Below are 14,482 nucleotides of genomic sequence, written 5' to 3' on the forward strand. Positions count from 1 at the left end.
CAACACTTCACCACGAATCTACACAAGTTGTGTTGACAGATCTCCCTATCCTCAGAAGTGCCCCCAGCCTTAATTCCATCTTTGACCCAGACGATGTCGGGCTAGAAAACCACTTGGTTCTCGCCCTTGTCCTCGCCCTTGATCATCTTGGGGATCAGATGAAGACACTTGTTTGCGGACTTCGCAATGTCCCACTGGACCTCGCCATGAGGCGTGGAGACGCCGTTTTGGATGGAGCTGCATGCAAAACCCTCGTTGGTAAGTTTATAATAGTACATAGGCAATGTTACATACAGGAAGAGTGTGATGACAGCTGTCTTCTTGGCAACCTTCTCGAGCCACTTTGCCATTGCCTCTGCGGGAGTGAGGACGACATTCCGTGGTAGATTGCTAGGCTCCCCCCTGCAGTAGTTCCAAGCCCCCTTGTGATACTACCACTTAGTCTTGTCTGCCTCTGTTGTGACCCAAACTCCACTATCGGCCAACTTCATAGGCCCTTTGCTTGGCCCAGAATCAACAAACAGAGATGCCTACTCGCATCGCGACAGGCGATGGTACGAAAAATCGAAGGTCTTGAAGTCCAAGATGTTGGGGACCTGCTCATCTAGCACGGTAACAACCTCCAACGAGAAAGATGCGCATCATCCTGTTCGAATAAGCCAGAGTTCAGACAACTTCTGAGTAATGAGAGGATCTGGCAGGAGCTTATCCTTCCTCGCACCGGGGAGGGTTGACCTGGGGGCCTTCACATGCTCCGTGTTCTGCCATTCAAGGATAAACTTGACCATCTATGTGGACGTGTACGGGCCATGAATGAATGTATGCTTCCAGACGGTATTGAAGGCATCGGGTTTGAGGTCCATCGTGCAAAGGTCGTGGAGGAGACGTGTGGTGTTGAGGTGCATGTTTGGAAGAGGAAAAGTGAAGATACAGGGAATAATCAGGGGTCTGCTCTAAGAGTACTAAGAATGTAAAAAGACATTTGTAAAGAATCCTGGAAATTCTCTTATTTCTATGATAAGTGTTTGGATATATTTAGGGCGCAGCCAAAAGCACCCAGAAGGCAAACGAAGCCGCCGTTGAGATTGATCAGGCCCACTGCCGCGTTGGAAACAATCATATCACAGAGATCGGAAACGAGTTGCCTCTTGGCGATGGAACGCTGGCTAAAGAAGGTCTTAGAGGAACGTTGGATGGGGGACGCGTGGAGCTACTCACCGAGAGATACGCTTGACTTTGACAATGCCTTCGCCGTCGCTTCTATCGATCTTGAGTCGACTCAGGCGCCGAAGGGCGTATAGCGGCTTAACAATGCTGAAAAAGACGCTGATTGCCCAGAATCGAAAAGCCTCACGCTAAATTGTGGCTGCCTTGTCCCACTTTCTGATGCCAGTCAAGCCCAGCAGCGTTGCCATATCAAGGGTCAAGTAACCTGCAATTCCCAGGTGCTTGCCAATGGTGGCATAACGAAGGACAGGTGTCAGTCCCTTTGCATCAGTAGTGGCATCTGCCGCCGCCTTGAGAGGAAAGACAAAAGTTCCGAACCGAAGGACCTTGAGGCTGATACCTGTATGTTTTTGGGCAGGTTGCATGCTGCAGTGGAGGATGGGCTGCCATTAGAGCGGACAAGGTACCAGGTGTAGAAGTGCGCGAGATGGTGCAAGAGTCGGACAGTCTCATCACGTCCGGCGGGCGCAGACAGACAGCCAAGAAGAGAGAGTGTCATGCGCCATGATAAGACAGGAGGAGAAGAAGTGTCCTGAATGCCCGTTCATAGAAGAAAGACTTTTTTTTTCAAAGAAGAAGGACTTTTTGCTGAGCTATACTATTGAACTGACAGAACTTTCAAGGCAAGGGGGCATGAGAGTTGAAGTAGTGGATCTCCGTAATAACATGGTTGCGGCAGATTGAGATGGGACGGAAAACCCGCCGAGTCCCTCCGCGGATGACGGGACGTGTTGTATCTGTTGACACGGCGCTAAATGACTTGGACGTGGGATAGAGGACACGCCACGACAATTGGAAACCTCCATAATTTACAGACCAACGGAAAACAGGCGTTTAATGTTACTATGGATGCTTGCAAGCCTTGATAGTTGGGATCACACCCGCGAGATGTCGAACCCATCGAGTTCTGCATCTCACAGGGCGTCACCCCGCAGTTTGACTAGACCCCAGACAGACCCCAATATCCCCAGCATAGCATGATTTTACCAAGGCCGGGGTACGGGGAAGTCTCCATTAAGCAGACCTCGAGATTCCTGGGGAAGCTGGGAGGAGGCCACGAATCATGAGCTTGGGGTATACCCCTGACGCCATGGCTTGTCTGCACATCCCGCCGGGCATGGTTCTTCTGACTCGGAGCTCCGCTCACAGCCTCGCACCAGGTATGTTCATGCGCGTATATGACTATGCCTGGAATGTTCAAGTTGATCACGCTAGCAGGTAGAATGGGCTCTGAGATGGCTGGCTAGATGGCCTGCGAAACTGTCACAAGCAGGGACAAGGTAGACGAGGTGGCCTTCTTCTTGGGAGCAAAAGGCGGAGTTAAGAAACAACTTGATTTAGTCTATCTTGAAAAAAGAAAGAAACTGGAGAGATCTATAATAGCTAGTCGAAAGTCAGAACACCGCGGAATCGAACAGCGCCCGATGTCATGCGGTCTATTGCCCTCGGAGCCTCCTCAAAGGGGAAGCGCTCGATCATGCACTTGACGTCAAAGTGTTTGGCAAAGTCAATGCTATCCTCGGCATCCTGTGCGTTGCCAGTGAGCCAGCCTTGAATTGCCGAAGTCCCCATGACGAGATCGGCGGTGTTGAACTCGACGGGCCCCGCGGCGGCGACGAGGATCATCTTTCCACCGGCCTGCATCGCTCCTGTGAGAGCAGACACAGACTTGCCGTTGGATGCAGTGGAGAGGATGAGAGCCGCTCCTCCCAGCTCCTGGAGCTTCTTGACCGCGTCCTCGGAGCTGGTGTCGATGTAGACGTGGGCACCGAGCTGCAGTGCCAGGTCCTTCTTGGAGGCGCTGGAGCTGACGACGGCGACCTTGTATCCCATCTTGCGAGCGTACTGGATAGCCATGTGACCCAGGCCGCCGATGCCCTGAACAACCATCAGGTTGCCTTGCTCGATGTGTGCTTTGCGGATGGCGTTGAAGACGGTTAGGCCTGCGCAGAGCAACGGCGCTGCCTCGGCGGGGTCTATGTCTTCGGGCACGGAAACAGCCGCCTCGGAGCGAAGCAGGACATATTCAGCGTAGCCGCCATCTCGGCTGGCTCCATTGTAGACGGCGTTTCTGCAGGACTGGAAGAGACCGCGACGGCATGACTGGCAGACGTTATCGTGACCTGTGATTTGCTAATTAGTACACCTCCACTTGAAAGGGGATAGATGGGTGCTCACCTCCAAGCCATGCACCGCCGACTCGCTGGCCAAGAGAGAAGCCGCCAACTCCCTCACCAATGGCGACGACATCACCAACAATCTCGTGACCGGGGACTCTGGGGAAGACGTCGCCCATTTCACCCTGTTGGACAGCCACGTCGGTGAAGCACACACCACAGGCGCGGACCTTGACAAGGATCTCTCCGGCGCCGGGTTGCTTTAGCTGGACGTCCCGAAGCTCAAGGGGTGCGCCTGCGGAGGGGATGACCCAGGCTTTGTATGTGCTCGGAAGACTAGACATTTTTTTTGGTTGGAAGAGTTGATAACCTTTTTGAGTGAGAAATGATTGAAGATGTTGATTTACTCTTCAATCAAGCTCGTCTTTTATAACCGTGATTTTGAGGGAACGGAGGTACATCACTTTGGGAGTTTGCCAAGCATGCGGGCCATCCCGCATGTCTGACGGAGACGTCCCGTTGACCCATCTTTCCCAACACCTTCCTTCACTAGTTTATTCGGTCTGATAAGTCAATGATTATTAATTAATCAGCTACTTTTAGAAGCTCTGGAAGGTCTTGGTAGTACATGCCATTGCCAGATTCGGAGCAATTGACTCATGGTTTGTCACACAGCTGTCTGCGTAGGTGCAGTGAGTTGTGTTACTGCGTTGTGTTTAGCCAACATCGTCATGATTCTTGCTACTGTCTCGCTTAAGCCTCCCCTTTGGTACATGCATCCTGACTCTTAGCCGCGGAGCTCTCTGGCAGCTGTGGCCGCAAACTCCAAGTCATCTCTCAGAAACTGGATCAGCGAGGATTCAATCGATGCTGAGAACGCTGCAGTCACTAGCATCGCGTGCGTATTTGGCTCTGCCAGCGGCTGGACGTCGGCCGCGATTACAAGATTGCCAATTCTATCTAGCCCAGCCAGCTCCCGTATCCAGTCAATAACCTCGTGGCGTGTCGAGTACAGCAGACGGAGATCAGATACGGCGAGCTCTTGGGGGCCGTCCCATGACTTCTGCGGCCGTCCACATCCAACAATGATGGTCAGTCTAGTAAGCTGTCTAAGATGACCGAGATGTTGGCATATGGTTGCCCAATCATGAAGATCGTGAGCAATGGAACTGGTAGGGATTTGCTTGTAGAGGGTGATGGACCGAATGAGATTCCTTGTCGATGGCATCCTGTTAGCAAGGAAGGGAGCCACCGCGTCAAGATCTTGGCCAAAATGGAAGTCATGTCTGCCATAGAGATAGTGGGATCCTTCCTCGTGGATCATGCGGTTGACGCTCAAAATAGCAGGGTAAATTGGAATGCTGCCCTGCCTGGTGTACGTGGCTGTGCAGGCCGGCTGTCCTAGCGACTTGCTGAGTATTGGGTAGACCGAACGTCGAGGCCTGGATCTATGGCCTGAAATATTCTGAAGTGGCTGACTGCAGATCGCGATGTGTTTAGAGCCATCACCGCCGAGAAGGTGCTCGTAGATCATCATTCGGATCTCGAGCGGCATCCCAATAAAGCTGCGTTTGTTATCGTGATTCATTCTTAGGGTTGGTGAAATGATACGCCAGCCTCATTCCTGGCAAAAATGGTTGGCTCTCAAGCACATCTAAAGCCACGGCTACCGACTTTTCAACACTTCACTTTTGCCCACCTCGTTCTCAATTGACTCTCGCCGAAGCATTTTGCGATGTGGAAACTAGTGGTAAATGCGGATCCGACCCTGGTCTGGATGCAAGCAGTCTTTCCGTGGAGGTCGGAGCACTCCGGTAGCCGAGACGGAATACCCGTGAGCCGTTGATTACGAAGCGCGGAATACCCGTCACCGGCGTTGTTCACTCAACAGCTCACTAATCATTATTTACGACGCCATGTAGATGCCTGATTTTTTGACCTGATGACTCAGTCACTTCTCAGTGCCGCATTGAACTCGGGCTTCTTTTCCAACTCTTCGACGTAGTCCACAAAGTCTTCATCACCCAACGCTGCTCTCTCCTTGAATGACTCAAAATGCTCTTTTGCCCACGCGATCTCAGTCCCTGCTGTCGGAACTGGGAACCCAACCTTCATGCCCGCGACAAGCTCGCTCGTAATGAAAATGGCCGCCAGCTCAAGCTCCCTCGGTGGTAGCTCCGAGGCCGAGAGTTCGGGGTGCACAATGCGGCGCCAGGCAGAGTTGATCTCGCTGCAGAGCTCATTGAATGACTCTCGACTTCGAGTAGGACCGCTCCGGACGCGGGCAGTTATGTGATTCACGAGACGCTTTCCAATGGATGATCAGCATGGGCTTGTGCCAAGGTGGAGCGATGATGGGGACAAGCTTACCTGGCGACCACCGACAAAGACTGTCTGAGAGGAAGCGTCTGTAAAGATGACATTTATGTACCAGCGAGGAGTCTTAAATCTGTCTGCGTGAAGATTGGTGATGGCTTCTGCGAGTGCCTCTTTCTGGCCCAGGGTCAGAGGCGCGGCGTGTGAAACTGTGTATAGAGGCATGTCTCGATTTTACTAGTGACCTGCTGATAGTGTTTGATCGACGAAAAAGTGTCTGCTGTAATGATAGAAGGTGGTCAGCAGTCATAGAAGGGAGAAGAGTGGTTTCATATAGCGAGTCGTCACCACACAAACACACGCGGGGAAATACGCCGATCAGCCTCGGCTTTCGCCCCGAATAGCGTCATCCGAATTAGCAATCATTCAATGCTGTCTAGTCCTGCTGACTGCTGAATAGACCATGGCCTACTGGTCGGAGAGCGCTTTCACCAAGTCGTCTCTGTGTTGCATCTCGCCCAAAAGTTGAACAAAGTCGTTGTCTCCCGCCTGGGCGGGTTGCTCAAACTTGGGCCTGTTCTCATTCAACCAAGCGGCATCGCTGCCAGCCTGCGAGAGATTAGTAAAATTGCCTGGGTTGCTTTTGGGATAAGGCCAACTTACCTAAGGGAGAAGGAGGCCACTCTCAGCTCCGGCAGTGATGGACTCCTGGATTGAGACGACCTTCATCTCCTTGCCGCTGTGGCCTTTCTTGCTGCCATTGACGACGGCATCCTATGCTGACTCAAGCTTCTGGGCTAATTCATCGAAGCTTTCCGCCGTGTGAGGGCCTCTAGCTCGCACTAGACCTAAGATTCGGTTAGCAGTGCGCTTCTAGACATCAGCTAACACCGGGAAAAGAGAGAAGGAGGAAACTCACTTGCTGTCTGGCAATTGCACATGCAACGGTCACTGACTTCAGTAAACCTGACATTCACGAAAAGGCTCGGTGTCTAGAACTTCCCCGTATGAATGTGAGTGATTGTTTCTGTGTGTTCGGATATATTGTGTATCAAAAGTATCAGGTTTCTTCCTGACAGCAGGTAAGTTACAAAGGCATTCGATGCATTCACTGAGTCACCCTACATAGCTTGACCGCTGTAATGGGTGTACAGTGTTTGCCCCAATGTTCCCAGGGGGGATGGAAAGATCTGTGGATTGTAGTGTTAGCATAGAACACGGCAAGGCCGTCTTGCTTTCTCACCTGCCACCTTGAGTCCCTTGACGCTATGGACGCTGAGGTTCTTGTCAACGACACAAACTTACTCACGCGGCTTCATGGCGCAAGTAACCAGGCTGTGCCACGTTGTTGAGACATGCTTCCGGATGTGCCGCTCGATGGCCTCGTCCTACCCCTTGGTGTACTCGAGGTTCGTGATCGAGTTGGCGTCTCGTCCGCCATACGCCCCCTTAAGAGTAACCAATCTAGTGCGGCTGCGAGGGGGGAAACTCGGATGTTTGATGAGGTGTTTGGGTCTTTCATGGCAGGGCTCTTTGCTCTGCATCAATACAAGTAGCAGATCTGGGCTCTCAAGGCAAAGCTGGTGTCTGAGGGTGTCATGTCCTTCAACTTCAACGGGGGCCTATGCAGTGTGTTGTATTTCTTCCCAAACGCCGATTAGATGAATCTTGCATAATTTTTGTTGTTTATCGAGTTCTTTATGAGCAACTTGATTGTCTTGGCATGAGGGCCTGGTAAGGCGGAGGACTGAAAGGTCGATGCAGGAGGATTCTCCGTGTGAACTGAAAGAGACGTGCCTCAAGCAAGGGTCAATACTATCGGTACCATCGGGGAATTGGCCGGTCTTGCGTAAACAGTTTTTAATCAACCGAACCCGTGGCTGCATAGGTTAGGGATCCATCTCGAAACTAAGGGAACGCTCCTCCGAGTTGCTTGCTCTCCGTTCTGCCGAGGGCTCTCGGAGTATAGATCGAATGTTCGTAGTAGATTGCCGATGCTTAGAGTGCATTTCTAGTTGCTGTTAGCTCACGGCAAGCATAGAAGGTCGACGAAGCCGTCTGGGATCGGTGCTTCTTAGCTAATGTCAAATCTCACCTCTTCCTCCTCCATGCGGCCAAGGAAAATTTGCAGAATCCCAATGGGGCCTTTGTCATGACATCTTCCGTCGCAGGAGTTAAAGCCCAGTGGCAGCTCAATTGTATGTTGCTCCCCAACCTTGTCCACCTAGCATGCGTCTGACAGCCCCGGATAAGCATATTCGGTCACCAAAGCAGCGCAGCTGCATCTTTGTAAGTTAATGGCCATGGCGGTGGCCCCGTCCATTCGCGTCAGCGCTGTTTCGCCAGGATTCATGGACATGGTACGTTCTTGCATGGTTCAGATGTCGAACTTCATTAAACAGGCGACACACACGCAGAACTGGATCGCCGAGATCTCACATGAGAGAATCAACGAGGTCAAGGACAAGACGCTACTTAAGACGCTGATCAACGTTGGGTGCGTATCCCCCGCTCGGCCGAGTTTCAGCTTAATAACACAATCCAGGACGTTGCCGAGCAAGGCGTGTTACTGGTCAGGTCTGGATCTGTGACAGGCACTAATGTTGTGCTTGATGCCGGGTTTTCCGTGTAGCTGTAGGAGAAAGTTCAAGGATTGTGAATAGTACAATGTTTTTTGTGTCGGTATGTCCATCAAGTTACTGTTGTTGCCCCAAACCCCGTAACCATGTGCTAGTAAGGATGCCCAAAGTCCTGCAGACGGTCGCTAAATGACTCGTCGGCGTCTCTGTCCCTGGCATGTTCAAAGTCGTAAGCTCCTCCCATCATCACATCCGTGCCGGAACCGAAGAAATGAGACAGTATATCTGCAGACGTGAAGGACTGCTCAAGCGCTTCGTAACCGAGACCAAAGGGAACGTCGACCACGTTGGTGTCCTCAAACTGGAGAGACGGAACACTGTTTGAAGAAAAGTCGATGCTAGTCCAATCGGCAGCGTGGTTGGAGCCGAGAAGTGACGACGGGTTCACGGATGCCTGTGAATCTGGGGTTATTGAGTTGTTTCGTGTCGCCTTCAAGTTCTGAGTGAATCGTCGTATCGTTGCCGTTGAAACGCGGTCGAGCACATCACGGCTCTTCTTTGCCTCTGGCCAGTACTCTCCCATGGCGCTGAGAATGTCTGACGACACCTTCAAGGCCCTCATCAGCGAGTCGAAATCTGCTTCATCGGCGATCCCTCGAGGTGTGCAGACGCAGTAGAACATGACCATGACGGACAAGAAGAGCGAATGGACGCTGATCCAGCCGTAGTGCAGCATGTTGGTCATGTATAGTCGGTGGTAGAGCTCGCTGCAGGCCATGGCGCTGGAGAAGCACTCGCGAAGGGTCGCCTTGTCGGGATTGTGGAAGCGCGGGTTCGGTCGGAGAATGAGCATGAGTAGCTCGTGATACTTGATTTCGCACCAGAGGTTGAGATGGTGCCGTGGACTCGCTCCCCCATGCCGCGGTATGTCTTGTCTCCATTGTCGCAGCCGGTTCAAAAAATCGACCCTCCAGCTCTCAGTATCAGTGATTACGGGCTGTGTGTATGGGGGATATTCCCGGTCGGCGCAGTATAGGACGCATTTGATCTCGCTGTTTAACCTCGCAAGTTTGAAGAGATGAATGGCACTGCTCATGTTGGTGAGCGGTTCGTCGCCTTGGCGGGGTTTGGGGTGCTCTGTCTTGAGCTGGCTATCGTCGACGTCTAACGGGTACTGGATCTCGTCAGCTCCAGGTTGAAAGGGGGTTTGGCATATGCATGCTGCTTACATTGAGATCGCACTGCTCATCAACTACACCCATTGGTCGTCCCATCAAAGTGCTCAACAGCCGGTCAATAGTGTATGTGGACCAAAAGATCCGACGGCGAATTTCCCTTTCAAAGGGGGAAAAGGTGCTCTCCGGGACATTCCGGTGAAGACCAAGCTCGATTACCATCGCGAGTCCGTGATGATGGAGCGTCCATAGGCTCAGACCAGACGTCGGGTTGTTGAGAGCGTACATTTGTAGAAGCAAGGTGCATTGAATGCAGCTCACTGACGGCATCTTGATGGCGCCAGCCACTATGTTCATTGCGGAGGCGTAGTAACCCTCGGGCGATAAGGCGACTCTTGTCCGGCGCGAGAGTATGGTTGCCCCTATTGCGAGAACCATAAAGACCTGGAACTCGGCCACCACGCCCACCTCGACATCGTCGTAGATCTTGTCGATGGTTTCCCAATATGTGGGTTCGTGTAGAAACGGAAACTGAAGATGAACCACATTGAAGTAGGTTTGAGATAGCCACCTCGCATGTTTGTGATCAGAGGGGAGTTCTTTCGGCTGTGGAATTAGAAGGTCAGAAGGGATGGCCAGATTATCAGTTGCCGTGTCTGGAGCCGAGTCCTTGTCGACATGGAGTCGCTTCCCAAGCCCGGCCAGGACAAACTTGGTGAAGAACAACCCGCTGGATGGGCCCAAGAAACGAAGATCTGTGCCACTGGTGAGGGAGATGAGGCCAAGTTGATCTGTTATCTTGCCGGGAGACTGGGTGTCTCCGGCTTGCTGACTCTGCTGAGTGGTCTGCAGATCTCTGGATGGATTGCCGCTATCAGTGGTGGGTGAACGGCCGGGCCCGGCGCTTAGGTCGATGTCTGGGGCGTGCTCCTGGACAATGGACTCTAACCACCTGATTCGAGCTTCTAGGTCGTTGACATAACTGTGAATGTGATTAGCAGGCGGTTGGCCTTGGGTGTGGATACCACATTGACTACTCTACCTACCTGCGTGGGAACTCTCTCGATGTCCCTCCACCTACACATGGCACACCTGCTCGCTGGCAAGCGCTGCATGCGGGGGACAGGGCATCACACTACGGACGGATGTTAGCATGGACCCCATGGCTGCGGAAGATGGGTCCGCTCGATGGAGCCATCCGCTGGTCCAATCTCTGATCAAGGCAGGGGAGGGCAGCCAAGGGAACACAACTGGCGGGAAAGGCTTACACGGATTTTCCGCTTCTGACACCTCGTGCAGGCTGTTGTGATCCGCGTGCGGGTCTTTGGTGGTCTCTGGCCACCTTGAGGCGCGGCTGACGATGCAGGTCTCCTCTCCATGTCCGTCTCCATCGGCTGCGGTGCAGATCGTCGCTGGTAGATAAAGAAAGACGGCCGAGTCCGATTTATCGCGGATCGTGACCGATAATGGTTGTTCGTTCATCGCTGAGAGTCTTCCCTCTCGTCGTCAGCAAACTGATGTATGATTGGTTGTACATGACTAATCCACGGTTATCTCGTTATCATTGCAGATTTTCCGTCACGGAAGTTGCCGTCTCAATCCCTGTGCTGGATTACGTTAGCGAACATGGTCTCGGCTACTGTATCCGTTGTTAGTAGCGGTAAGTCTTCCCTATCAGGCTAACAGTGGAGTTTGAAACAAGGATAAAACCACGGAAAGATAGACGAACCAGTTATAAGCTCAGGTTTCCGAATTGCCTATTCTGATACGTGCCTATGCTGACAGCCAAGGCTGATGTGCTGACTGCGAATCATAACCGAGATATCGATGCGGAAATTCCTCCCGGTTAAGCGATGCATTATCCCGTTCCGATCCTTGAAAAGAAGACCGTATGGAGTAACGCAAAAACAAGTGCCGGGAAACAGCATGGCTTTTAACAAGGACCCTGGCTCTATATAATGGCCAATGTGAGCTCACCACGAAGTGCCTTCTCAAAGTTCTGTCTACAATGCCTGCTTGGGTTTGTAAAAGTGCCACAACGTGCTCGGAGACATCAATCGAGATGTGCCTCTCGTCTTGGAAGCCTATGCTACGGACAATACCTGAATAGTATGTTAACGAGTTTATCCTGTGCCACCATACTTTATTGAATCCATCCTTGAGGAAAGGCCGGAGCTCCGAAGACCAAGACGGCAGTAAGCGCCCTCATCTTGAGCTCGCCTCTGGCCCTCTGGTACTGTGACAGTGATGTGACAGAGTAGCCCTACAGATGGTCCAATTATAAGCGAGCATCCCATATAGGCAATATTCTCACTGCCCCCTGTCAACGGTGCCATCATGTAGCTGGTCGCAAGCTGACAGCTGGCCGGGGGCTACGCGTTGCCGAGTTGAAAAGGGGCCAAATGGATCTTTTGTATCTCCACTTCATCGGCTGGTTTAAAATCGGTCCGACATGATCATTTCACTTGGTCTTTAATTCTCGTCCGTGTTTTTTCCTACTGACCCATTATACCATGACGAATTTCACGAACAAGGCTCAGTCCAAGCTTTGAGTATGGTCTGGAACGGTGAGAGCCCTGTGTGTATTGGATGAATACTTGCTCACTCCAGCAGCAAACTCTTATGATTCCTATGCTGAGAAGCAACCGTCCGCCGGGCCAAACGATATCAACTCACCAGAAGTGGTCCATCCCGATCAGATACATCGAGCAAGTAATTACCTGGAGGAGCGATTTCCGAAATATTATTACGAACCCGAAAGGACCCAACAAGTACCTTACCCGATGCCTCTTTCAGTCGACAGCCAAAACGAGAAGCGGGAAGGCAACGCAGAGGGTGCCTCGAAAAAGAAGATCTGGGGGATCCGACGTGGTCTGTTTATTGCTGCGGTTGTCATCGCCCTGATCGTAATTGGGGCGGCAGTAGGCGGCGGTGTTGGAGGGTCGTTGGCCTCGAAGAAGAGTACACCTAAGGAGGCTGCTGTGACGAGTTCCGCCGGTGAGGAAGATGCTACACAATCTTTAGAAGGAACTTCTACCCCGACACCCGTCCCGACTATCAAGTCCCGAACGACTACCAAGCCCTCATCGACTCCAAGAATCGATGCTTCTGCTGGGGCCGACAGGTGAGATACGCAACTAATTAGGTCACAAGTCCATATAACTGACTGTTTCACGAAAGGAAATCTATGATGACGACGATGACAACAATAGCAGAGACGACAAGTGCAGCCCCAAGTTCAACCGCGGTTTGTGCAGAAGGAACAGTGGCAGACGGTGAAACGCAGAATTACCTCGGCCTCTGCAAGTTCTGTTGCGGCTATGGATACTGCCCTCCAGGTCCTTGCACATGCACGGCTTACGGCAAGCCGAAGCAGGCTCCTGATGTGATAAATGTCCGTGGGTGTCCATTACCAGAGTTGAGTGACGGTTATCTAGGCCTATGTTCTTTTGCTTGTAATCATGGCTATTGTCCTGAAACTGCATGTACAACACAGTGTGAGGATACGACTTAGTTTCTAGCTAGTATATATTATAGCTTAATTATGCTCTTGTTATTTCCCTCTCCAGATACTTGGAATTTTTATTCAAGTTCATCTTTCTTCCTTAGATTTCACCTGGAATTCTTTCCTAGTTTTAAGCTATATATAAATATCTCTTAATATTTCTTTTTATTTACTACTAAAATGTCTCATAGTGGAGTGACTCATAGCTGCGAGAACAAGGTCTCTAGGCAGATATATAAATAATAGTGCTTGATATTAGTGACAACTTACAACTTGAGAGTATGAAATTCTATGTATAGTATAGAATTTTTATCGTCATTGTGTTGTAGCTAGTTGATGTATTTGCAAGGATTCAAGGTTTTTCATTTCATCAATAGTCCCCTTGGCTTAGCCGCCGAACGACGCAACGCCTCCCATTGCGACTCCAAGCCGGAAGATCCCATATCTGGCACTAACATTGTGTCTCTAGCTACACCTATTTCGTCTGTCAGCCCTGCCTCACCGACGAGAAACCCTCAACGGCTTGTTGCAGCTTGCCTCACTGCATCACACATGCCGACATCTATTTCTTGATTGGGCCTCCTGGTGAAGGATTCCGACTCTTCAACCACGCCGCCTTCGAGCTCTTGCTCGCCGTTGTTGGTATAGTCGCGTGACTGGTTCTCCATTGCTTCTTTATGATTCTCAGCAATTTCTCGGAGGCCTGATCCCATCCAGTGGATTTTGTGGTAACGTGTACATCGTGTGCTCTGGCACAGCTCTGTCACTTGGAGGATCGAGTTCAAGATGTCTTGCTGTTCAATGCCCAAAAGGCTATGGTTGTTACTACTAAGCCTGAGAAGAAAGGGGCAGGCGTAGGCAATCATTGTATGGTAATAATGGGGCATGGCGGGGAAACCTGCCCTGAGGCTCAAGTCCTATGTAATGAGGTCCACGATTCCTTTGGCACTTTTTATGGCAACTTGAGCAATTTCATGTTACTCTGCCGGAAAGGGGTTCTCCCCGGGCCTCCCCGCCCTCGCGGCTTTTCCGTCTCTGCGGGCCTGCCGCTTGCACTCCCGGCAGCTGTTGGTAGCCTACAAACACCCTTGGCAAGGATGCTTTGGGACGTCGTGTTTGCAATTTGACTCTCTATGGTGCCCTGGGTAGCCCAGAATCTTATTGAATGCTCTAGCTACACTGAGTGCTACGGTCTGTGGTCGCAGATGATATCTCTAAAACATTTCATGTGGATTTACCAAGGCCAGCAGGTACCCAGTAAGGATAGCGCCGGCTAGAATTATCTGCCATGCGCCTATCATGGTCCTCGTGTAGGTAGTCAGGCTTATGAAAAAAGGGCGCTAGCCAATGGCGACAGCAATCATGTCTGTAGTGATGTATTTGTATCCGTCATCAAGCCGCCTCTAAAGATGTAGGGTTAACGACGTAAACAGTACACAGGTTCTCAGAAGCCCAAGACGATCCTCATAGTAAAACTGGGCCGTACCTTTAGGGGCTATGTGATGAAATTCCTAACATAGATAGGATACTTATGCGGAAAGCCCTACCTACGTCAATGTTAGT

General features: G+C 51.4%; 6 protein-coding genes across 6 annotated transcripts; 1 reads left to right on the plus strand and 5 right to left on the minus strand.

Moving 5' to 3' along the window:
* Positions 1 to 101: 101 nt before the first annotated feature.
* MRS44_009555 (uncharacterized protein) lies at positions 102 to 1,592 on the minus strand (the record flags this gene model as incomplete). The annotated part of the gene is made up of 5 exons (XM_065621340.1): positions 102 to 402; positions 676 to 788; positions 1,100 to 1,166; positions 1,219 to 1,326; positions 1,381 to 1,592. 5 exons carry the CDS (start codon positions 1,590 to 1,592, stop codon positions 102 to 104), a joined length of 801 nt encoding a protein of 266 aa, XP_065477412.1.
* Positions 1,593 to 2,610: 1,018 nt separating this feature from the next.
* Positions 2,611 to 3,688, minus strand: MRS44_009556 (uncharacterized protein; the record flags this gene model as incomplete). Its single annotated transcript, XM_046283049.2, has 2 exons — positions 2,611 to 3,350; positions 3,406 to 3,688. 2 exons carry the CDS (start codon positions 3,686 to 3,688, stop codon positions 2,611 to 2,613), a joined length of 1,023 nt encoding a protein of 340 aa, XP_046124307.1.
* Positions 3,689 to 4,131: 443 nt separating this feature from the next.
* MRS44_009557 (uncharacterized protein) lies at positions 4,132 to 4,932 on the minus strand (the record flags this gene model as incomplete). The annotated part of the gene is made up of 1 exon (XM_046280402.2): positions 4,132 to 4,932. The coding sequence occupies one exon, from the start codon at positions 4,930 to 4,932 to the stop codon at positions 4,132 to 4,134; it is 801 nt and encodes a 266-aa protein (XP_046124306.2).
* A 359-nt stretch (positions 4,933 to 5,291) lies between these two features.
* MRS44_009558 (uncharacterized protein) lies at positions 5,292 to 5,885 on the minus strand (the record flags this gene model as incomplete). The annotated part of the gene is made up of 2 exons (XM_065621341.1): positions 5,292 to 5,594; positions 5,715 to 5,885. The coding sequence occupies 2 exons, from the start codon at positions 5,883 to 5,885 to the stop codon at positions 5,292 to 5,294; spliced, it is 474 nt and encodes a 157-aa protein (XP_065477413.1).
* Positions 5,886 to 8,390: 2,505 nt separating this feature from the next.
* On the minus strand, positions 8,391 to 10,896 carry MRS44_009559 (uncharacterized protein; the record flags this gene model as incomplete). Its single annotated transcript, XM_065621342.1, has 3 exons — positions 8,391 to 9,413; positions 9,469 to 10,396; positions 10,496 to 10,896. 3 exons carry the CDS (start codon positions 10,894 to 10,896, stop codon positions 8,391 to 8,393), a joined length of 2,352 nt encoding a protein of 783 aa, XP_065477414.1.
* A 1,301-nt stretch (positions 10,897 to 12,197) lies between these two features.
* Positions 12,198 to 12,798, plus strand: MRS44_009560 (uncharacterized protein; the record flags this gene model as incomplete). The annotated part of the gene is made up of 2 exons (XM_065621343.1): positions 12,198 to 12,538; positions 12,753 to 12,798. The coding sequence occupies 2 exons, from the start codon at positions 12,198 to 12,200 to the stop codon at positions 12,796 to 12,798; spliced, it is 387 nt and encodes a 128-aa protein (XP_065477415.1).
* Between the last annotated feature and the right edge of the window lie 1,684 nt (positions 12,799 to 14,482).

This window comes from Fusarium solani (genome assembly GCF_023522795.1).
Source record: "Fusarium solani strain SB1 chromosome Unknown bctg00000005, whole genome shotgun sequence".
Lineage (NCBI taxonomy): Eukaryota > Fungi > Ascomycota > Sordariomycetes > Hypocreales > Nectriaceae > Fusarium > Fusarium solani.